Raw genomic sequence first — 24638 nt, forward strand, 5'->3', positions numbered from 1 at the left:
TGCACCACAGTATTCTGAATTAAATAGTTACTGTAGGTTTTATTAATATTCTTAGCTTTCTGCAAGTTATAGGATGTAAATATAAAAATCATTCAGAAATCATACCAAGATACAATTCTCCAATGTTATATTCACAACAGTCATGACAGATTTTGAAGAAGTGTTGCTACATGTATTTCTACATATGACTCAGTGGCTCAAATGATTATTTAATGGTATGCAACAAGTTAAAGATTATAAGGAATCAATGTTAAAACTTCTTATGGGAATACTGATGTCTCTGCAGTGGAATGGAATCTGCAGTTGTAATAGCATTTTATATTGCAATGCACATTACATTTGCACTGCAATATACAGATCACAATAGAGCTACAAATGCGCGAAGCATGTATTTTGAAACTTAGCAACAGTATAGCACAACCGTATTGTACTGTGTTATAATTCAAACAGCTTGTCAAGATATAGATTTTGTTGTTTGAGTAAATGACTGCCCAGCAATTTCTTTTTTTACACTTTGCAAAGTCATCTAGTGGGCTGGATTGGACCCTTCGGCGGACGGATTCTGGCAGAATCTGAACACATACAGTAAAGATGCGAATTGACAATTTATATTATCCCTCTGAGTGCAGCTAGTTCAAGTAACACTGGTCAGTGAGGGCTGTAGGCTGTTAGTTGAGGATTTATGCTTAAAAAATACCTCACTCAGCTTCCCCTCTTTCATTTGCAAAACAGAGTTTACCCCCTTTCAGGGCTAATAAATATTCATGATACATTAAAGTGCTTTCAAATTAAATATGACTATGAGGTCTAGTGAAAAAAAAAAGTGATATTTTTCAGAAAATCTAATTAATTGTTTTACTGTATATCTTGTTTTCCTTGTAGTTTTCACCCGCCAGCAATCACACACATTTTAATTTACTGCTGCAGCACTTCTGATTCAGCATCTTCAGCAATTGTTAAGAAGTGTGTTATCATGGGAAGTGATGTGCAAATGGATTAAAGTTACCCCTAGCATTTTAATGAGTCTTCATTTGTATAAAATAGTCCAGTTGATTTATTCACAGCAGTGACAGTTGTGGGACAGAAGCAGATTGCCCGGCTTCATTGGCAGCCTTTGGTTTCAGCACCATGGTCAGTGACACTCATTCCAGCCACTGTGTGAGGCTGTCAGTGCAGTTTAAGTGTGTGTGTGTGTGTGTGTGTGTGTGTGTGTGTGTGTGTGTGTGTGTGTGTGTGTGTGTGTGTGTGTGTGTGTGTGTTGAACTGTTCACACCAGACTTCTGACCATTGACAAAAAGATGCTGACTGCCAGGATGAAATTGTCAGCATGTCAAGTCAAAATCTGCTCTGCTTGGAGTCAAAGTATAGTGTCCACTCTCATTTCATGACCACAGAGTGCCTTTGATTACTTTGGGTCCTCTCTTACGCTGATCTAAAGTGCAAGTGGAAAGCGTGAGGCGCAAAGGATTTAATTGATTCATTCAGTCATTGCACCACAGACTTTGCGCTTCGACCAGGTTTTAACTGATGTAAGTTACAAGTGGTTTTTACTCAAATGCACAAAGCACAAGATTGCAAATGTGCCGGGCTACGCTTTCATTTTGCTTTCATTTTTAAACCTTCCAACCATTGCGACACACACCAGGAGCAAGTGTATTTGCTGTCTTGCAGCCATGGCAAAAATGGCACTTGCACTGATGTAAGATAGTAAATCTACCTGCCCACCAGTGCAACAACTTTGCGCCGGGTGTAAGATAGGGCCCTTAGTGTTTTAGATTGTGAGGATTGCTGGGAACTACCTACATGGGTAGGAGGTGGAGCTGCATGTCATAATACACACACATCACACATATCAATCCGGACAGGAGGTGTAGTTGTCACAAAGTGATTGCTGAATTGTGTTATTAAGCACTATGGCTGTGCACTATTCACTATTCAAGCTCCTGTATGTCATTTATCATGTTGGTCTCATGTTTGACTGTCTTTACTATGGTTCAAATAATAAAGATGTGATTCCAAAATAAGGTAATGATCAAAAGAAAAAAATGAAGTGCTCCATGTATACACACAGTTCCCTAACCCCATACACTTAGTTGATTCGGCTTAAAACTTAAGCTTATTGATCTTGTTTTCTTGAGTTCACTTAACTATTTTTATATTTTCAAAACTCGTTAGACAACTATGAAGCAATTATTAAACTTAGTTAAATCACATTTTTAAGGCAGCAGGGAAACTTACATTTTAAGTTGAGGCAGCTTAAAATGATTTAAAGTGTATTGGAGAACTAAATATGTACACTAGCAAAGAAGATTGATCTCAGTTCTCACAGGCGTGAGTTGGGATGGCTTTCCCCGACACTGACATTAAGTACATCAGCATGCAACCCTGGGCCTTAAGTTTTGCTGTGGGCAAGTGTGTTTTACTCACTCAGAGTGCATTAATGGTCATGCATAGACGAGAAAATCACACTTCAGTATATTAGCCTCATTACCGTTGGGGCGTCCTTTCTCTCCCAGTCAATTGCACTCCAGCTCAGCCATGGCACACCATTTCCCTACATAACAAAGCTACTGAGATGAAACTGTACACGCACTCTCAATGGAGGGCAGCCTTAATGAATATTTATCGGTTCACTGGGTCAAGGTGTAATATCCGCGTTTTCAACACAATGCAACATGCGCCCTCACCCCTCATGTATGTGGCAGGACATTCATCACCAGGCCAGAATCATTTACAGCTCGGCCCTGCACCACCTGCTTCACAGCCTGCCAGCAGATCTGTTTGTATCTTCATTAGCACTCGTCCGAAGTACGTTACAGCCAGATGTCAGAAGGCCCTGACCTTGGCTCAACCCACTGCTTGCAGTTCTATGTCATAGAAAAATGTAGTTTTCCCCCAAAAAAATCTGCTACTTTTCTGCAGATCTTGTGATTGAAGTCCTGAATTGCCATAGTCAAAAGCAAATCGGAAAGCTTTTTTTTTCTGCTCCAAAAAACACTGGCTGAATTGTTATTCGTAGAACCCGTGAGCCATTTTGCACGATTTCACAGCCCAAGTAGCAATGCAGGTATTTTCCATAAACATGAAATCTTATGAAAACAAATGAAGTGATCGGGAGTTCTTCTCCAATGCCGGCTCATGTTTACCTGTGGTTGGAGTGCATTATCCCCTCTGGACAAAACCAATTGATCACCTTCAGAAAAAAAGGCCACTCAATTGATCCCCAAACAAATGTGATGAGCTCTATCCACCGTTCATCCCCTTTGGGCCTTTTGATGTGGTGAAACTTGCTGATCCGCCATGTCCTCCTTTTCTAATAAAGCTGTCATCAGCTGCCAATGTGCACTTTCATGGCGTGGCTCCAAGCTGGCTGAGATCAATAGTGCCTGTCAGGGAGCGCTCCCTAGGCGTAATAAGGCTGGGAGACACATGGTAAGTAGACCACAGGGAGGATCTAGGCAACGCTCTGATTGGATTTGGACCCTGATTTCAACAGGGAGACGTGACACTGTGTTTACACATGGGATGGCAAAAGAGACAGAAAAGAAGAAAATTGGTCATGCATGGATATAAGATTACAGAATCCATTATAGAATCAGAAATTGTCCTCTAAAAGTGGAGAAACCTGATATAGAATGTATGAGATGCCGGGTATAGCTGTATTTAGTTTCTGTTGGCACAGTGCTGATGCCACTAACCCTGTTACTGTGGTGTGATATCACCCTTCTCCCATTGGTCTACAAGGCTTCAACACATACTATATATATATATATGTGTGTGTGTGTGTGTGTGTGTGTGTGTGTGTGTGTGTGAGTGTGTGTGTGTACTGTATATCCATCACTTCAGACGATCTACAGTTCTGCCAGTGTCATGCATATTTCATCAAACAACATGGAAGGCTGTGGAGCCCATAGCTCATGTAGCTCTGACATCTTTACTAACCAGGCAACGCTGATAGACACACACCACTTTCTGTGCTAGAAATTTACTGTTAATGTGACAGTCTGATAGATAGAGTGACTCTTGTGCTGTCCCGTGCAAACACACACCCTCACAGCACAGACACACAGTTTTGTATCACATGATGTAACCCCTGAAGAAGTGGAGATATTTTTTCCTCGTGCTGCAGATTAATTTTGCATGATATAAGATGTCACAAGAACTTTACGGTTCCTCTGGGGCTTCTTTGTGTGGACAGCCCGCAACACAGAAATCTATTTTTGTTTCTAAGACAAATTAATTTCATATGAGAAAGTAAACTGTTGCACATGCAGTGCTTCTATGTGTGAAACTAACATCGCTGTATTCCACAGATCAGATAAAGGCAGTGGATCATTTTGGGAACCATAGAGCTGAGATAACAGTATCAATATGATGGTAAACTAGAGTCAACAGCCACATCTGTGAAGCTGCACTTAGGCTTTGAGCTAAATTCTAATATCAACACACTAATTCTCACAGTGACAATGCTATCATACTAATGTTTGGCAGGTTTAATGTTTATCATGTTCACCGTCTTAGTTTAGTGTGTTAACACACTAACATTTGCTACTCAGCATTAATCACATGGTAGCCTACAGCCAAGGATATCTCCAGAAGTCCTAAAAGTCAGGGGATCATTTAGATTGATGCCCAGGCCATGTTGTGTGCCTTTACCTGTTTGTGATGGTGACCTTGCCAAACTGCTCCCGCTTGTATGCATGTGATGTCCACACAGATAACTTTGCTGTTGTGGCGCTGCTACTGCCAGACATATCTGTCTACAATGAGTTTACAGGACAGTTGTGAAGAGAAGAGAAAAGAAGAAGAAAAAATTGTAACCATGAAGCAGCATTATTTTGATTTTGTTTACCATCGTTCTGAGAAAGAGAAGGTAATGAAAGGAAAAGAAAGAGAGCGCAACATTTGGCATGTCCTTCAAAAACATGTAAGGGACATAGGTTTGTACGTGGCTGTACTCAGCACCATTCAAGCAACTACTTTGCATTTAGAAATCCCCAGATGATCAATATGCATTGAGATCACTACTATCGCAAGACTAGGGAATTATTAGGATTTATCCTCTGGGAACCATGAATGTCTGAGGAAATATCTCATAACAATCCATCCAATTGTTGTCAACACATACAAACAACAAATTTTTCTTTGTGGCCCAAGAGAAGAAGTCAGGGGATCACCAAAGTCATGAGGATTCATCCTCTGGGAACCATGAATGTCTTCAGAAAAATCTCTAGAAATCCATCTAATACTTGTCAGTATATTTTACTAAAACAGAAAACTCATGGCAAACTCATGGTGGCACTAGAGGAAAATGCAGGAATCACCAGTCATTGGGATATATCCTCTGGGGACCATGGATGTACAAAATTTAATTGGCAATTCATCCTGTAGTCATTGGTACATTTTACTAAATACAACAAAAATCAACCTCATTGTGGCATTAAAGTAATGGTCGGGGGAATGCCAAAGTCTTCAGAGAATTCATCCTCAATGAATATCTGTACAAAATTTAACTGCAAGTCTTCCAGTAGCTGCTGATATATTTCAGTCTGCACCAAAGAGGTGGACCGACTGACCAAAACTGCTATGCTGAGAGCCGTTTCTAAAAATAAATATTCAACTCCATTCAACCACCTTGTGTCAGTAAATAAAGAGAGACTGGGTAGAAGGTGCTCCAGCCTGCTTTTTTTTGTTGTTGTTTGTACAGGCAACGGCTGCAGTTAATCATTTAGCAGAGCAAGGTAAGGTTGATTTAACACTCCCTCCATTACTTATTCATGTAAAGAAAAACACAAACATGGGCATGATTTGTTAGCTGTCAGTATTTTCTTTTTTCTAAAGGGACCTAAGCTGTCAAGTAAATGGATCCGCTTGTTTTGTTGTTTTCACCTCTGTTTCATTTTAACCCATGAGGATACCCCTGCCTGTATGTTCTTATAATGTAGGTTTTAACAGATTTTAAGAAAAGATTTTTCACCCTCAAAGTTTAAACTAATTTGGTCTTCCAATCCTGAATGTTTCCATTCTACATTCATATCTGGATCATTGAGTTCACTGATGTACACTCAGGACTGAATCATTCATAAAACAAAACAGAGCGTGTTTAAATGTCTGAAGAATTGATTGAAGTTGAAGCCAGCAATTAGAACACTGATAACTGAACCGGCGGGGAAGAACACAACGAACACGGGAAGGCATAACACATCTCCTGAATGGAAACAGTCCCATTACTCTCTGTCTGCTGTCCTCACTTCCCTGCTCGCCATTCATCTACAGATATAATGACCAAAGAAAGAGCAAGACGCTGGTCTGTCAAGATGATTCACTGTCAATTTACCAGGCTTTTTATAAAGCTCCGCTCTGTGCCGCTGCTGGGTAGACGGTCCCGGCCTCCTAACTCTTTGTATAATCTACATATTGACACATATGATGGTACAGCGCTGATTGGGAACGACTGTGAGGAGATGACTTCTCAGCCGAGACTTTAATTTGACTGAGTGCCATGTCAGAGGGTGATAACTGGAGTGGCCATTAGCAGCTGGATTTGTACAGACTGTGTTATGACTTGTGATATCGTGCTGAACGGTATTATACAGGATTTGTGTTATCAAGCAGTAAATATATTTGAATAAAATGCTTGTTTACAACCAATCACTGTTTCAACTTCTTAGCAACATGAGAAAGTCACTGGGTTTAATGCTCATAGCAGAGTGCAGCCTTGCTTGTGCCAAAAGTGATTTAAGACATGAAGTCTAGTCTTGCAGCAACCTCTGACTTACAGTGCTGTGCATATTCTGTTTGCATCTTCCAGAGGAGAAAGGCTTGTCTTAAAAAGATGCATTTTCTATCCAATATATTGCTGAGACATGCCTCAAGGTTTTGCTCCATCTATATATGGACTTTCAATGAGCAAGCACAGAGAATCTGAATTATAGCCGCATCGAGTGCTTGTACAGGTTACCTATACATCTGCAAACAAACCCTGTGCACAAACAACTGGCTGTCTGGAGCTTGAGGGAAAAAAACAGAAAACTAGACAGACAAAAACAGGGGTTGGAATTGCTGTATAGTTTTCATCAGCAAATAGAGGTCCTTCTGAAGAGTTTTGATGCTGAGTGCCAATTTATATATGATTGAGGACTGCACAGGATAACCCAAGAACTTGCTGTAGGATTTGTGATTGTATAAGGCAGAACACAAGATCAAGACTGGTATTACACTGTCATAATCATATCATGACACCTGTCATGAACCTCAGGTTTTAATGAATGTTTATGACTGTAGTCATTAAGTGTCAGTCTGTCAATTAATTAATTTTTAACGCAAAGTTGCCATTGTACGTATTTCTTATAACAACTTGACATTAGCCAAGACAACATAATCTGTTAAGGTCTTTGTCATGACAGACTGACTTTATCAAACTTAAAGAAAGTGTTTAGCTTTATGTTTTAACATTATATGATACAGTCAAATGCTTTTGTAACAGTATAATGAATAATTTCCTGGACAACAACTAAAGTGGTACCATTTGGACTTGTCATAAATCTATCATCAAGGCCCATTTGGCAGCAGAGTAGCTACAGTACCAAGGTGACTGAGTTTACAGTGTTAGCTGTTGGATAGATAGCGATTAGCTAGTTAAGCTGTTGGAGGTAATATTACTGTGGAGGACTTAGTTTCAAAAAGGGGAGCAACTTCAGTAATGTGGAAGTAGTTTGGTTACAGAAGATTAATTGTTCAATGAATCATGGTAATATGTAAGAAGTGCAAGAAGACTGTAACAACAAAAAGAGGCAATACAACAAATTTCACCACCTCAAGCAGAGGAACCTGGCCGATTGAGCTCAACGGCTATTGTGAATTCTAAACCAAAAATATCTTTTCAGTATTTTGTCATATCCTCAAGAACACTGTTATCACAGAATACCCTAATATATCGTGATATTATTTTTGGATCTTATCGCCCATCCTTACTGCCTAATTATTAACTTCATTCAAGTGGGGGAAGAAGTCATTTCAGATCATTTACTTCATGTACAGAAGTATTGGCAACAAAAAATTATCAAACTAAAATGACTCAGTATGCATAATAGTGCTTATCAGTGTTATTAATGATGCATTAACATGTAAACAGTACTTTAATGTTGTAGCTGGTCAGGGTGGAGCTCATTTTGCAAGCTTTTAAGATTGTCAAATGTATTGATACTTTAATACTTTTTCAATACGGCCTGTTTAAAACATTACAATATATAATTATACTTTAATTATATAGTATCAAAACTACTGAAGCTATTTAAAAAAAGATCTAAGAGCTCATTCAGTTCATGTGTTCAGTTCAGTTTTTATTGTCCTGTCTGAAACTGGCTTGCAGCAAAACCGGCCAGTGTTCAGAGACCTTTTCCGTACAGGGCTTTTTCTGTGTGCAGGTTTTAATAAAAACAAAGATCCTGAAGACAGGAAAGGGGACAGAAAAGGGGGATGACACGCAGCAAAGGGAAACAGGTGGGAGTCGAACCGGTGGCTGCTGCAGAGCACTGATCGCCTCAGGATATTGAGCACACATTATACTAACTGAGTTACAGGGTCGCCCGAGGCATTACATGCTTTTTAATAAAAAATTATAATGTGTTTTGTATTGAAATGTTAAACTCAGAAGCAATATTAAATATTAAATACAGAAGTAGCAGAAATTGAAATACTCAAATAAGTAACTTAGGCTTACCTCAAAATTCTACTCTAGTAAAGTACTCAAGTAAATTATGAGCACTGTCCACCACTGTCCACATCCTGATCTTTACAATGATTGGAATTTCCACAGTTTTGCAGTAGGGAGTGAAAAAGATTAGATAGATACAGATATTAAAGATATTGTGAGTTTGACCAAATCATACAGGTGATAGGAACTTAAGGAGATCAACAAATTCATTCTACAACTCGACCAGGAGGGTCACGTTTTTGTTGGGGTCTTCATGTTTCTGTGCGTCATGTGCTTCTTGGAAAAAAGGTGACTGGCGCCATTGCGTGGCATCATGGAAAATTACAGGAGTCTGGAGACTGTGGCAGTCAAATGGTCCCGTTAGATATTATCTGATGAGTCTAATGATGGAAAAAAACAGCGCTGAAAAGACAAATAAAGAAAAATGATTATAAGTAGTTAGTTAAAAACATTAATATAAAGTCATGTCTTATTTTTTTAGAGAAGAGAGTAAGTGGCTGATGCATTTTTTTTTAAATAAAAACATCACTTGTTACATTCTTAATTATTTTCTTAATCAGTGTGGTCAAAGTTGTGTAAAGTTTCTAGAATTAACTGTTGAAATACTCTTATTTATTATAACGGTGTTGTACTGACTGTGAATGAAGTCTTTTCCTTTCAAAGCGTGACATTTAAGACCCTCTGTCTCTCTCCAGCGTTTTGTTCATTCATTCTAACCTTTAAATAACCGAAGGCGGGCGATATTCCGGTGAAATTAATACAAAGTGGTGGCCTTAAAAGAAAAAAGTTAAACCCAAGCGCAGTTATAACCGCTCTTGAGTTCATCCATCCCATTTCCTGGAAGAGGTTCCTGAGGGAGGATCCAGATCCAGCGCAGCAGCCATGGGAAAGTTCTCCCCACTTTTTCCGATTACATCGATTCTTTTTAAAGAAGAAGGAAAACACGAAGCTGCAGACCGACAGACTACTGGAGGCTGCGGAGGGTGACAGGAACAAGTATACTGAGTGCTGAGGCCAAGACGCCAAGAAGGAGATAAACCCCGCTTCACGAGAGAGAAAGGTAAAAATCTTTAATCACCGAGAGGAAAACTCAGATTAGGATTGACTTAAATCTGTGTAATATACTTGTAAGGACTTAATAATACGTCTCTGAAGTTCTCATTAGTTGTCAGTCAGTGAGTTGTACTTAAGTAGATAGTATTTTAATCCCCAAAGGTATTAGTGTAATATATTTTAAAGGGGTTTACAATGCCTCTCGCAATTTTTAAAATTAACTTTTTAAAATTGTACTTTTGCACTTTTCATACGCCTGTTTATTATTACATTATTACTTTAGTGAATTACGGGGAGTCTGAAGTATTTAAAGTCCAATCTGTTGTATTCAGGCAGTATTAATATTCATTTAGGGTTACAGTGAAAATGATTTATTTTTAAATCTAATTAAATCATGGTTTAACTGTGAATTATGTTGTTCCAAAGTTTAAAACTATTTTAAAATTAAAAAAGATATTAAATTAAAACTTGTCTTTAATCCTGAATTTAGTTCTTACTCTAAAACCACATCAGAGTTAATTCAGTTGAACTACAGTTACTTAAAACTCAGTTTAAACTGTGATCCAGTATTAACTTCATATTTAGACTTTGGGAGGTTTAACTTTTAAAATGCCATTTTTTTTTATTTTTGTTTTTTTAGATGAATTGAGGAAAATAATCAATTCTTTCTAAGAAGTTAAAGGACAAACTCAACTCAATTTAATTCTGTGTTTTTTTCTTTCTTTCTTTATATTTCTTACTTTCTATGTTGTCTGTTTTTAATCAATCAATTTAATTTTGCCACATTGTTCCATTATTCAGGCAAGATTGTTTAAAAAGAAGAAATTAGAGCTTCTCTGTCAAGCTCTCATGAGTCAGTTTGCGAGGCTAACTAACTTTTTAGCTTTTTAAACTTTTTTTTAATTTTGTGAATTTTTTAGCTGGCAAATAATGTAATGAAAAGGAATACAGACCAGCTGAAAGTCCCTTTATCTTTTATACTTATAGTTCTCAAGAGCATTTAAGTTTTAAATTTGTATTTATTTACCTCAATTTGAGTAAACAGGTATCTCCATATTGATTTAAGTCTTTTTAATTTCAGTTTAAATCATTAAACTTGGATTTACTAGACAGAGATTAGTGTTTAATCGTGCAACAGAGCTCTGCTTCATTTTAGATCTGGATTTACTCATTTTAAACCTAGTTTTACTAAACTCTGATCAGAGCTAATCTGAGGATAAATTAATATTTGTTGGTAATACCCAGCCTTATGTAGCCACCTTTGTTGTAGATGTTTTTCCATGATGTCTTTTTTTTAAGGTAGAGTCAGTAGTATTTGTCCAGACTGTTCATAAACGCACCAAAACGATGCCAGGACATCAAATACACATGTTTTTGGTTGTTCCAGATCATCCAGAGCACAGCAAAATAACAAGAAGATAAGAAAATACAGGCGGCAGCTGCCACCTCACACTGCTAGTGGGTCATAAGCGATGATTGAAGGGGATTATGTTTAAATCCATACTTTATTTTTTTCAGAAAATGTTTCATGTTATGCCTTTAAGTATGAGTAAAATTACAGACTTGAAAAAATACAGTAAAGAACAGGTACCCCACCAAAACACTTAATTACAGTAATTTCAGTAGTTGAAATAAGCTACTTCCACCCTTGTTAATATGGATTTTAAATGGTCTTATTTTATAGCATGTTTTTTATCACGTATGCTCATCTCTCAGTAGTCTTTTGGTATTCTGTGTGTGTTTGACAGAGATAACAGAAATACTCAAGAGGACAATTCCTCCAGAGGTGAATCAGCCCAGTTATCATTTTTGTGCCTTTTCAGCGAGCCAGCTTCCCTGACAGGCCATTGTCTTGTCTCATCCTGTCACAAGAGTTTGTATTTTCACTATTAGGAAGTTTGTTTTTTTCTCAGAGGAGAAGAAATAACAGAAAAACATAAACAGTCCAAACAAATAGACAAGTATCACAGCAGGGTCTCAGCTGCCCTACACAGGATGTTTATTCAGATGTGCGTGCATGTGTGTGTGTGTGTGCATGTGTGTGTCCACGTGCATGAGCTTCCCACCAGCCACTGTCTGTGTCACTTATCAGGAATTACTTCCTTCAACGTCACGCCCCCCCTCAGTACTTTTATGTAACCAGTCACAGTATAACTTGACTCAGCTTTAATTGATCCATAAATCCAACTAGAAAAATTAATGTACAGAATATAATACTGCTGTATAGTGTAAAAGTTCGAGGGGCCTCTCTTGGATGCACTCACTGCAGTTTTACTATGAATAGTGAAAGCGTGCATTATTTCCATTCATATTAAATGTTAATTTTAGTGCCATGTGTTTTTGTTTTAGTTCATTTTAGTGTATGGAAACCTTGTTTTTCACATCTTGATGTTGAGGAGTTGGATCCCACCCTAACAACAGTGTGAGCTCATGGAAGAACTAATAGGGGGCTGCAGCCAGATACGTACACATGTTCCCCAGTAAAAAAAAGACACCATTATACTGAAAAGGTTGGAGACACTTAGCTCAGTCTTTGCTTATAGAAATCGTGAAACACTTATGCGTTGGCTGTGCATTTATGAAAACCCTTAAGGGTTCTGTAGTGGAAATAAAATATACCAATTAGGTGTTAAGTGGGACATTCAAGCCAATCTATTCAGCAAAGTAGCAGTAAATGAAAAGGTGGATAAACTGTGTGACCTGTGTAACAACTACAACTAGACCTGCATGCAGATATGACAGGGTCCAAGCACCCAACGCAGGAGTTCTCAGTTTTAGCAGCAGAGGAGAGTTTAAAAAAGTGATTTGAAGTTGGATTGTTTTGTTAACAGTTTTGTTCCTATTGGTCCAGTCTAACCAAATGGGAACCTCTGGTGCTGAAAAGTGGGGTGTAATCCATTTTTATGTGTCGAGTTTTATACTTTAAATAGCTGTGCTGCAAATTTCTAACCCGGTGGTTTGTTGGACAGAACCATCTCAGAAACATTTGGAAAAGGGCATACAGTTTCAAAAAAATACTTGGCAGGTGATTGGAGGATTCATCTGTCTATCACTGTTTATTACTTCAACCAATCAGATAAATGAACCATATGATGCAGACAGTGGAGCCAGTTAGGAAATCAAACTCTAAAGCTCTGAAGTTAGTTGGGAGAAGAATGTAAAAAATATTTTCCGCTGATATAACTGTTACTATAGTAACATCTATGCTATCCACTTCAGGAGCCGCCCTTGTTGTTTTTGAATGAACAGTGGCTTCTCGCTGCATCATACCTAGTGTTAAACCACGACTGTGGTCCATAGCTTGAAGCCAGGCATGACATGGATTCTTGTGTAACTTGTGATCTCCCAAATCCAGCAGCCTTGCAATTAGCAATTTCTACCATGGATGGTTTCTGCTGCATAACCACTTTTAACGGCAGAGGAATTAAATATAAACTGCATTGATCTTTACCAGTTCCCCTTAAAAGAACCTGTCCTCATTGAGTATCCTCAGTTATATTCTGAGAAATCTTTTACAAACTTTCTGTGTTCCACAAAAAATGAGCCAACTAAAAATAACTCAAACATTTTTTCATATGTGTTTTGCTGTCCCACTCAGGAGCAGAGGATGTCCAGAGCTGACTGGTCCTTCCTGGAGAACCTGCTGGAGGAGGGTCAGGAATATTCGACAGGCATCGGCCGCGTCTGGCTCACTGTACTCTTCCTGTTTCGCATGCTGGTACTGGGAACTGCTGCCGAGTCTGCCTGGGATGATGAACAAGCCGACTTTGTCTGCAACACGCAGCAACCTGGCTGCACTGCTGTGTGCTATGACAGAGCCTTTCCCATCTCCCACTTTCGCTACTTTGTCCTCCAAGTCATCTTTGTGTCCACACCAACCATCTTCTACTTTGGATATGTGGCTATAAGATTTGGGAAAAAAGAGGAGGTTAATAATGAGAAGCAGGCACAAAAAGGCAATGGTGGAAGTAAAAGAGGAGAAACTGTGATAGAAAAGGACAGTAATGTAACAGACAATGCAGAAAATGAGAAAGAAGAGGATGGTAGGAAAGGTAGACAAGATGACAAGGGTCCTTCTGAGGCTCCTAAACTTAAAGGAAGGCTGCTGTGTGCATACGCATTCAGCATCCTGCTAAAAGTCCTCCTGGAAGGCGGCTTCATCGCAGGCCTCTGGTTCCTCTACGATGGCTTCATCATCGCAGAAAAGTTTGAGTGCCAGGGCTCCCCTTGTCCTCACACGGTGGACTGCTTTGTCTCTCGACCCACCGAAAAGACCATCTTCACCATCTACACTCAGGTGATCGCAGCCATTTCCCTGCTCCTCAACTTTGTTGAGCTCCTCCACCTCCTTCAGCTCGCCATCACCCACCGGCTGGAGAAACGCTACCGCAGGGAGCTCCAGGACTACCTACCTCGCACTGAGCGGATAATAGAGCGAGGGGAGACTCCAGAGCTCCAAATGGGGACGACACAGCCTTACAATGCAGAGAGCCATGTTGAGCTTCCCATCCAGGGTGAGGCTCCATGTTACTCCAACCCCTGCGAGAGCTATGGGGATTTGGCGATAGAGGTGAACTGGGGATCTGGGGAGGCTGCGAGTGACCTGCTTCCCAGTTATGTGAACTGCATGGGGGCAATGAGGACAGCACATTCCCCTAGAGTCCTTTATAAGAAACACGCACACCACACTGAAAAAAACACTAAAGGTGTTCATAAAGGGCACTCAAAGCAAAAGCAATATGTATGACACAGTCAGACAGGGTAATGTGAAAGACTTGTTTGGTTTCCGAGTCTTCCAGCTTTTTACAAATACTATCCTGCACATGACACTTGACTGTCAGGAGTGCGCGACGAGAGCTCAAATGAAGAAGAACAATGATTGCACTGTGAAGTTGATGCCTCAGAGGCAGGCAGACGCTCAAACAGATATTTACCAGATAAATTGACCCATTCAAAACAAAACATTTTCAGAGCACTCCCCAAGGCAAAGAAAATGAAACTCCACAATGAGAGAAGATGCAGTCATAAGATGCCTTCATGTTGCATTTAATGGCTTTTAGTGTTGAGTGTGACAGTGGAAAAAAAAACTCTTCGGAGGGATATTGTTGGGGAGTATGCAACAGAGCCACATTTAAGCATATTCCTCTGAGATTTGCACTGTAACCCCTGGAGTTCTCTGAAACCCCCTCCTCTCCCCACGCCTGTGTTCACACTGTGGAATGTACTGGTCTCTGGATCCCGCTCAGCTCCCAGGAGGATAATGGCTGCGTGGATGCAAGCATGCATGCATGCACACACACAATGTACTTTTCCCCCTTTCAACCAGCGAGTGTAGGTCGCTAGAGTTGGGGTTATGGACTGGGGAGGAGAAGTGGAGCCAAACCATGAGAATTCTGGGACTGTAAATGGCTTCTGATCGCCTGTGACCAAAGTATTTTAGTTATGAAGAGAAAGGGGTGAAAGGAGGACCACTGCATGCTAGATTGCGAGAGCTGAATAATGGAGCAAAGACAAGCATCCAGTTTGAAAATCCGACCTTTTAGAGTGCCTGAGAGAGAACTTAAAAGATGCATTAGTGAGTGAACACTGAATGGACTGAAAGCGGTACAGAAATGTGCAAACTTAATGAAAGGAGATGACTAACTATGTGATATCTGTATTTAATGTTTCATGTTTAAAGTATTGCAAAGAAGTACAAGTGCTAATATTTATTATTTTATGTCAAATAAAGTTATTAAAGCATCATAAATGATTGATGACACTGCCAATGTATGATATAATGCAAATATGATCACTCAGCAAATTAAAATGCACCCATCCTAAATCCTGCCCCTTTTTGCTCTGCGCTCCAATAACAGTTGAGCAAGCTAGGTACCTGGCAGAACCTTGGTCAGCTTTCTACTTTCCTGTTAACTGTATTTAGTGTTAGGCTCATTTGTTTTGAAAAGTAAACTAAATTCTGGAGATGATTAAACAATGTTGGTGGGGGATCTATAAAAGAAAATTCTCTAGTCACATCATAAGTCAGCTAGTTAGCTTGCTTTTTATTAACATCAGCAGAAGTAACAAGCTAGCTAACAATTGATGATGATTTGCTAGGTAGTTAGCTAGTGTTTTGCTGCATTGTTAGATGTAACTAGCTAGCTAACGACTGCTGTAAATTAGCGAATGACGTAGATAAGCTAGTTAGCTCAAGTTTCTTTTTGATTAACTAACTCAAGATGTGACTATATATGTTGCTTTTACAGGGCCCTCAGCAACATCTTTTTTTGATCATCCCAAAAATGTGGTTTTCTTTTACAACGAATATGAGCCTAGATCATAGCATATCTAAATACAAGAAGCAGGGAATTTGACCAAGAGTTCCAAAAGAGGTGGGATTTAGGAAGGGGTTTGCTGTTTTTGTTCTGTGGGCCAGTAAGAGTTGAAAAAACTTGGTAGCAGGTGAAACTTCAAATTTTCTCCCTTCGCAATATTCTTTTTCTTCCAGGCTGGGGCAAGTATGACCATTACCAGCAGTACTTACTTAACTTAACCGTCTTCAACATTTGGTTTTCTTCACGTAGATGAACCTAGCAAGTAACATATCTAAATACAGGAAACTGGGGAGGAGAAAGCTGACTGAGGTTCATACGAGTACCAAGCTTGCTCAACTGTTATGAAAGCACAGAGCAAAAAGCAGCGGGAATTAGGAATGGTGAATTCTTCAAATCAATCACATGCTGCATTATTCACATAAAATATACTGCAGTTGCTATACAGACACTACAATTCACAGAAGTTGATCCCTTGTGTACATGATGGTTTTATCCCTTTTCCTCTCTGAATACAGGGATGAGATTTCAGTGTGGGGAAAATGTCTCTGAAGTGTGTATTGCTCCTGTGTCTAACCATACACTTTCCGCTATCCAAATACTGTCACAATATGGAGGCACTGAATCACTCAAGAGAAAGTGCTTTGGGAATAATAGAAAGACGGAGATGTGGAGAAGTGGATGAGTCTTACAGGGTATCATGAGCATAACCTCCTGAGGGCAAAAAATGGAGTGAAATAACTTTGATTTAATGGCTGTTTTCAAATCTGTAGCTCTGGTTCTATAGGGAAGAAAGGCATCAATTATATGCCAGTAAAAGTTCATACAAGGTGGAAGAGCACTTTATGCTGGCTCTACTTAATATCCCCCAGGGAGTCTTGACTGTTAATGCTGTTTACGTGGAAAGCAATTGATAAAATCCAGAACTCAGCACCTTCCACAAAGGTGGTCGCCCAGGCTCCAAATGAATGTAGCCATATGTCTTTTAAGGCCAGCAGCCACAGCGCTCTGCAATACAGCGCTCATTTCCAGCAATTTACCGAACTGTCTCCATGACGATAAGAAGTTATCTATAGCAGGAAAGGAGGGTTATGTGAAAATTATGTGAGGCAGGTTCTCATAAAACAAACAGTTTGACCTGTGCGAGTCCAAACAAACTGCAACAACAGCTGAAAAACAGAAATTAAAAAGAATTTAACTTTTTTTTAGCTGCAGTTTTATCAATGTGTTTTATGATTTAATAATATTAGGAAGACTCACTTCTGAGTCCTCAGAGTGGAATGTGCTTTTATTGTCGGCAGCCCCTCCCTGTGTCAAGGATAAATTGGCAGATATTGTTGAGAGAACAATCCAAACAGAGCCTGCTGAAGCTGCCCAGTTCAGTGTCTGCTAGCGAGAACTTGGCTGGCATCCCTGTCCAGCCTTGTTATCTCAGTCCAGGTGGGTGGGTGCATGTGTGTGCACTTGCATACATGTGTCAGTGTGATTTGTTCATGTGTGTGTTTTCACAAACAGCCAGGGGGTCATGGAACAGATTGCACAAGGGCGACCCACATCGGCCCTCTGCTTGCCAACCAAAGCCAGGAGCGGAACAGCGGAGCTCCCGTTTGCATTCATCTTCCTTATAACCGATCGAGCCGGAGAACTCAACACCCTGCTCTGTTCTTTCCACAGAGTAAACTCTCACCTCCTGTTCAGTGAAGCAAATATAAACCTACACCATGAAAACAACACTGCAGGTTATTTGCTGCTCCAACAGACATTTTTTCCCTCTACAGTCAATATCTACCCAGCAGAAAAAAATTGCAGCCCTCCTATGAAGCCCCCTAACAGTGCAGATGAAAGTGGTTATTTGGCTTCATGTACCTCTGTCAGGACAACAGGACATGAGTAAAATGCTCTCCCATTCAATGGTTTGAATCACCCTTGTTGAAGAAAGGATTTGTCAAGCGTTCTTTGTAAGACTAAGCGTCCCATCAAGAACACTTTTCATCCAAATCCCACCCATTCTCACTCCTCATGCATAAACCTGCTCAATCCAAATGACCCAAACCAATGAAGGCAACAAGTACAAGTATGGCAGGCCATGACTTTGCTCTCTGGGGACAAAAAAAGATTTTGCTTCCTGTATTTAAATAACAACATAGACAAGCCTAGCACATAGCATATCTAAACAAAAGAAGCAAAATCTTTTCTTCCCGAGAGAACAAAGTCATGATCCGCCATACTCTGACTCTGGCTTGCACTTGTTGCTTTCATTAGTTTGGATCATTTGGTTTGAGTATGTTTATGCATGAGGAATGAGACCATCTTCAAAATTTATTTTAATTTCAACATATACTCAACCACATAGTATGTCTACATACATTGAATCTTTTTGGAAGAAAGTGTTCTTCAAGAAATGTTGAAATCCTTGAAGAACCCCCTGAATGGGTTCTTGCTAGCACTTTTAGAAGGCGGAAAGATTCTATATAGAACCACCAGTGAGGGTTCGGGGTGAAACCATTACCCCATAGAACTCTCACCCTCTGAACCTCTTTTCCTTTGGGTGCAGCCTGTCACAGACAAACTGAGGTATAACACCTTATGTTGAGGTCTCTTAAAGGGACTTTCAGAAAACCCTTAAAAAAAAGGTTCTACCAGGAAACAAAAATAGTTGTCCTATTGGGACCAGCTGAAGAACCCTTTATGGTTCTAGTTAGAGCCTTTTTATTTTTAAGAGTGTACTTATTTTTCATGTCTAGACTATTTCCCAAACTTGGGGCAATCAAATGAAGAGGATATCCCAATAAACAGTGGACAATGGAGACATTTGTTTGTGTTAAGCTGTGCAAATAAAAACGAGTGGGAGTTATTCGCTGGGAAGACCCCAATCTGTGTGACAGGTCATCTTTAACGGTTAGACGTGCAACTTGTGGAATCAGCTGCCATTCATGACTGTGCTTCCTGACATTGTTGAAGTCACTGCTGATGCATTTCCTCAGTCTGTTGGTGAAGCCACATGCCGCTGATCACACAAAAAGAAAGGCAGGCTCTCAGTTTGGTGAATGAGTACACACACATGCACACACATACACACACATACAAACACAGATGGACACACACTGCTGTACACACGCTTTTAGACTGTAGTGCAAAGAGCCATTAAGTAGCCTCTGAGTTCTAGCAGGTCTCAAGAAAGGTCAACTGTCATTCCCAGAGGCAACTGTCCTTTAGGGAAGGTCTTATAGCCATGCCCCGCACCAGCCTCTGGAGGGTCTTCGAACGGTCCACCTTGCCTACGTCCCCAGACAGGCCTGTTCAAAACGGGTTGTTTGGTCACACTTCCTGCCAGCTGTACTGTCGAAAGCCCTGTGTATCTCTAGGAAGCACTATGAACAGAAAACAGAAAAGGCACTCATACACACACAAATTCAAGAAATTAGGAATGTCCAGCTCAGACAGTGACACACACAGAGACAGCCCTGTGTTATTATATTTGTAGAAACCCATCATTGACATTCATTCTCTAGCCCCTTATCCAGACTCTGCCCACCACAAGTGCCTAACCCTAATCCTTACCCTGAGTTTAATATATTTCTAACCCTAACCCTACAACCAAGTCTTAACCCTTAAACAGCCCATTAAACATTTTGGTCCCCACAAAGCTGGTCAGTCCCCACAAGTATGGTGGGCTTCCAGTTTTTGGACCACATGAAAATAGTTAAACAAGCCCACACATACACACACAAACAAGAGACTGGGAGGGATAAAAAACAGAAAGCTACAAGGTGAATGAGGTTATTTGAAGTTATGCAATCTTTATCTTTATCTTTATTTGCATGTAATTGAAAATAATGTGTTTTGCATCGCAAAAAAACACTTTTCAGATTTAAGTGTTTATGTCATAGTGTGTGTATTTGTGAAAGGCACACAGTGTTGGCTTTGTTTCACTCAACTTACATACACACTAAACCAACACACAACTTTCTCTGTATCCATAACAATGTCACGTCCAAGCACCCTGTCCTTAATTTGTGCATTTGTGCTGCTCGGTGAAACAACAGCAAAAGGCTTTGAGCAGTTCCTAAATTTAAACTCTGGACAGGAAGTGGGTCTGTATCTGTTTCCTGTTCCAGTATTGTTTCTCCCCAGGGATTGGTCGTTCGGGATTGTTCACCCTGACAATGGGGGCTGCAGTGGGCATTGTTGCATTGTTTTGTCGTGGCTCCCCTGTGTTTTGTTGACCTTGTGTAATGGACGCCCCATCAAAGACCATTGAAGGATGAGGGAAATGGGCAAAGTGCCGGCTGTGCGGCTGGAGTCAATTAAGAGGGCTGGTACCACTTATAGCTCACAGAGTATGTGTATGTGTGTGAATGAGGTGGGGTGGGGGGCTTGAATAAGCTTGTGTATGTGTATTTGTTGGTCTCTCTTAAGCTATTGGTTGTCAAGATGAATTGCAGGTAGCTTTTAGGACTTGTTGTACCACACTTGTGATATAAGTGAGTGGAAGGTGGGGTCTGCTTGGGTTCACATCCAGATGTTTAATTTAAAGCTGCACTAATCAATGTTTTTACATTTACAGTCTCTACAGACTTTTCCGTCTCTACAGTTCCAGCTTTATGTGTGTACTGAGAAGATGTTTGCTCCCACGCTGCCACTGTCACCTGGAAGGGACAAGAAACAAACCACCAGTGGGGAGCCCAACACTAGCCCCCAGCCTGCTCCTGTCCCACCAGTTTGCCATACTTACGCTATACCTGGACAGCTTGTCCCAGCTGTCCAGACTGTCTGTGGCTCACCTGGATGGTTATAACTTGGCCTCAGTTCATAGTGCTGCTTATTGGATTAGGCTTTGATGTACTCTATAGCTTTCTTGTTGTTTTCCCAGTGCCTATGTGTTTTTGCTGCTGACTGGTGTGTGGTAGGGTTCTGAAAACCACATGGGCCAACGAAGCCTGGGAAGTGTTTCCTAGTCTCTGGTTCTTGTCGCCACGGTGTGCCGCACCACCAGGCCTCTCTTCTCCCTGATCCCCAGTGAAACCATTGTCATGCTGTGCCTGTAAGTACACTGATGGAGATACAAAACCTACACCAATCAGTGACCACATGCACACCTGGTCCTCATCTGACTGAAGGCATGCATAGCAAAGCTCCCCAGTCCTGTCGTCATCCCCCTCAGATCTCATGTCACAGTCCTCCTGCTTCCTCCTTCTGTGTTCTGCTCTTTCTTCTTTTCACTTGTTTCCTTCCCCCACCCATTGCTGCATCTTGCTGATGTCTGTGGTCAAATCAAAACCAAAACAGAATCCACTTCAATGTGAATAATCATAATTACAAATGCAAAACACAATAAGAAAATATAAGACATAATGCATGCAACTATAAAAGGAACCCAAAATAAAACTGCAGTTCAAACAAATAAAGGCAATAACTGTTTTTGAAATAATAAAAAGACCAGCATGTATGATTTAGTGGCATATAGCAAAAAGGTTGAGGATTGCAACCAGCTGAATACTGCTTGCCTCACCCTCCCCTTCCAAGCATGAGCGGTGGCCATGAGTCTTGAGAAAAAACAAAAAAGGCCCTCTCTAGAGCAAGTGTTTGGCTTGTTCATTCTGTGCTACTGTAGAAACGGGGAGTTCGACACGGCAGCGTCTGTGGACGAGGACCCAAGCCCTCTGTAGATATAAACTGCTCATTCTGGTAACAAAAGCACAACCATTCTTATTTTCAGGCGATTATACACTGATGAATATCTGTGAATAATTTTTCTGCCATATTCTGCCAATAGTTCCCCTTGAATCTACACCTTTTAGACCTTTTAAGAATTAACTTCCAGATTTTGCTCTAAGAGGAAAACAATATATTGGACATTAAAGCTCACCATCTAACCCAACATATGATTGATGACATATGATTTTCTGATTTCTGAGAAACATCTGATGCCAGACAAATTAAAAGGTCCAACAATATTATGCATCCTAACTGTCGGAGAAGTTTAGTAGGCATTTTTCATTCTTTAAATGTCCACTGAGAATACAGCACCTGGAAATGTTGATACTTTGACTTCCCATAGACCCTTTATATGTTTACATTTAGGCTTCTTGTCTATGAATATGTTTGATATACAGCAATACCTGTATTCCTGTATTCTGTGTGTGTGTGTGTGTGTGTGTGTGTGTGTGTGTGTGTGTGTGTGTGTGTGGTTGTTCAGTGGGGGATGCGGTGCCCTTCCAGCAGGCAGACAGCTCTATTGTTTCAACTGCAGAGTGAACACCATGTCCGGCCCTGTCCACTCAGGATGTTGAATTGTACCTCCTTAAAAAAAAAAAAGGAACAACCAGCATCACCCACACCCATTACCCCTATCATCCAGCAAAACAATAGAGCACCTCCGAACATCCCCCTCCTTTCCCAAGAGTTTCGGCGCTCGGTTCCCACAGTACTGTCCAGTTTTGAGGCTCGGGCCATTGTTAAGACGGCTGACCAGTCCTCTGATTGTTCCCAGGAGAACACACACACCTTTCACACACCTCAACACAGTTCTTTTTAACTCTTCCTCCCAGTATAATTTAGCCTCTCCGTCCTCAGTAGTTTCACATGGAAACTTCCACCAGTTTGAAGTAATTGCCACTCTGAACATGCACAGCAAAGATCAGCGGAGTGGAGCGGGTCATTCCACTGATAGTAAACTAAAGAGGGGAGAACAAGCCGATGGCTGCTGATAGCACAGCAGTCACCACTCTGGTGCCAATGTAAATCTGGGCCTCATAATCTTTCCCCATTTCACTAACTGGCGGGGTAACGTAGCAGAACCTATCCTGGCACACTGGAAAGGTTATCGCCCATTAAGAGAGCTCCTGGGGCGCGGGAGAGATGGACCTTTCTGTTTCATTATTTAACACAGGAAAGGCCGCGGGACTGGAGTAAAAGTGTCAACAAAATAATTATTAGCATTCTCTCACTGGTGGACTCAAGGGAGGGGCATTGGGGACAATGCGAGTGGCGAGTGGACCCATGTTTGAGCCGTTGATATATTAAACATTATATATTGCCCTCCAGAGAAGCCTAGTGTCCAGGACACCTTGATGAAGTGTCTTTCCAGGTGAGGGAACGTGAAGTGCCCTTAAGAGTGCCCTTCCAGTGGAAAAAACGTGATAAAGTGCCATAAAGAGTGCCCTTTCAGTAGAGAAAAAGTGATGTGCCCTCTAGAATGTCCTTCCTCTGAACAAAATGTGATAAAGTGCCCTCAAGAGTGCCCTTCCTGTGGATAAAATCTGATATTGCTTCCTCTAGAATATCCCGATGTCTCAGACAACCACCTGTGACGGGTTTAAAAAGCTCCACCAAGTTTTCTCATTTTGTTGTGTTTTACAACACCAATAACTTCTCCGTCTTCAATCAGTTCTTATTAAAGTCTTCTGGTGGTCTTCCTGACCACATCACTGTTCTTGTTTTAATAATGAGGATAATAAAGATCTTCTTGATTCAATATGTGGAAACTTTTCCTTCCTTCTTCCTGCACAAGCAGGGCAAATGTCAAGTCTGGTAAAGGCAACATCACTTAAGTGCTCATGCTGAGCACCGGTCTCCTTACATATTCTCTCAGCACTAGCCTATATTATTTCTTATAATAATAATAATAATAGCATATGTTGAAATGACTGCTTACTGTGCATTGCTTTTGTTGGACTACTATATAAATCTGTGATGGGCTGTGAGATAAAGAGAGGCAAGCTGCCCTTAAACGGATGAAGTTAATTTTAGCCTCATGTTGTTCTGCGGGTGTCTGTATCAGAGGGAATGTTTTCCCATGACTCCCTCTACAGTATGTTGTACACGTAGCTCTTTAGTGATAAGATGCATATCAAAATTAACAGCATCTTTTTCCAAAAGCAGAAATAAGAGAGCTATACATAAACTTCATCAGCCACCACAGCAATGCCAGCTTTCATCATCTTGCTTGTCCAATAGCAGCTTCATCAAAGCTGATTGCACATGCAGATTTAGCTGTGATAGGCCCTGTTCTCCAAATGTAGTTTAACTAATTCAGGCTTTCATGCTGTTATCAGACTAAAGTGATTCTTTAAATGCCGTTATATGATTGGTTGGATAACCTTATATAAAACATTGTGCTCTTATTTTGAAATAAAGCCAACATGAGTAGAATTAAGTTGAGTGCTGCTGTGGTTAGTGTGCTGTGTAGCCTCCCAGCATGCACTAGGGCAGTAGATTGATGGACACAGCTGTCATCTGATGCGTTCATGCATGGTTACTGTAAGTGTTTGAAAGTATCTAAGTACATTTTTCAGTTACCATACTCAAGAACAATTTTAAAGATACTTCTACTTTACTTGAGTATTTCCATTTTATGCTACTTTATACTTTAATTCCGCTACATTTCAGAGGAATTATTGTACTTTCTACTCCACTACATTTATCTGACAGCTTTAGTCATTAGTTACTTTTAAAGGGACAGTCCACCCCAAAATCAAATGTCCACACATATTTTTCCTCTAACACGTGATTCTTTTTATCCATCTAGATAGTTTTGGTGTCAGTTGCAGAGT

At 40.4% G+C, this 24638-nt stretch overlaps 1 protein-coding gene across 1 annotated transcript; it reads left to right on the forward strand.

Annotated features, from left to right (window-relative positions):
• Positions 1-9619: 9619 nt before the first annotated feature.
• Positions 9620-14891, forward strand: gja4 (gap junction protein alpha 4). Its single transcript, XM_084738759.1, has 2 exons — positions 9620-9776; positions 13368-14891. Exon 2 carries the CDS (start codon positions 13377-13379, stop codon positions 14514-14516), a length of 1140 nt encoding a protein of 379 aa, XP_084594885.1. The 5' UTR covers positions 9620-9776; positions 13368-13376; the 3' UTR covers positions 14517-14891.
• The last annotated feature ends 9747 nt before the right edge of the window (positions 14892-24638 follow it).

The sequence above is a fragment of the Lutjanus erythropterus genome, chromosome 16 (genome assembly GCF_056507025.1).
Source record: "Lutjanus erythropterus isolate fLutEry1 chromosome 16, fLutEry1.hap2, whole genome shotgun sequence".
In the NCBI taxonomy this organism is placed as follows: Eukaryota; Metazoa; Chordata; class Actinopteri; order Lutjaniformes; family Lutjanidae; genus Lutjanus; species Lutjanus erythropterus.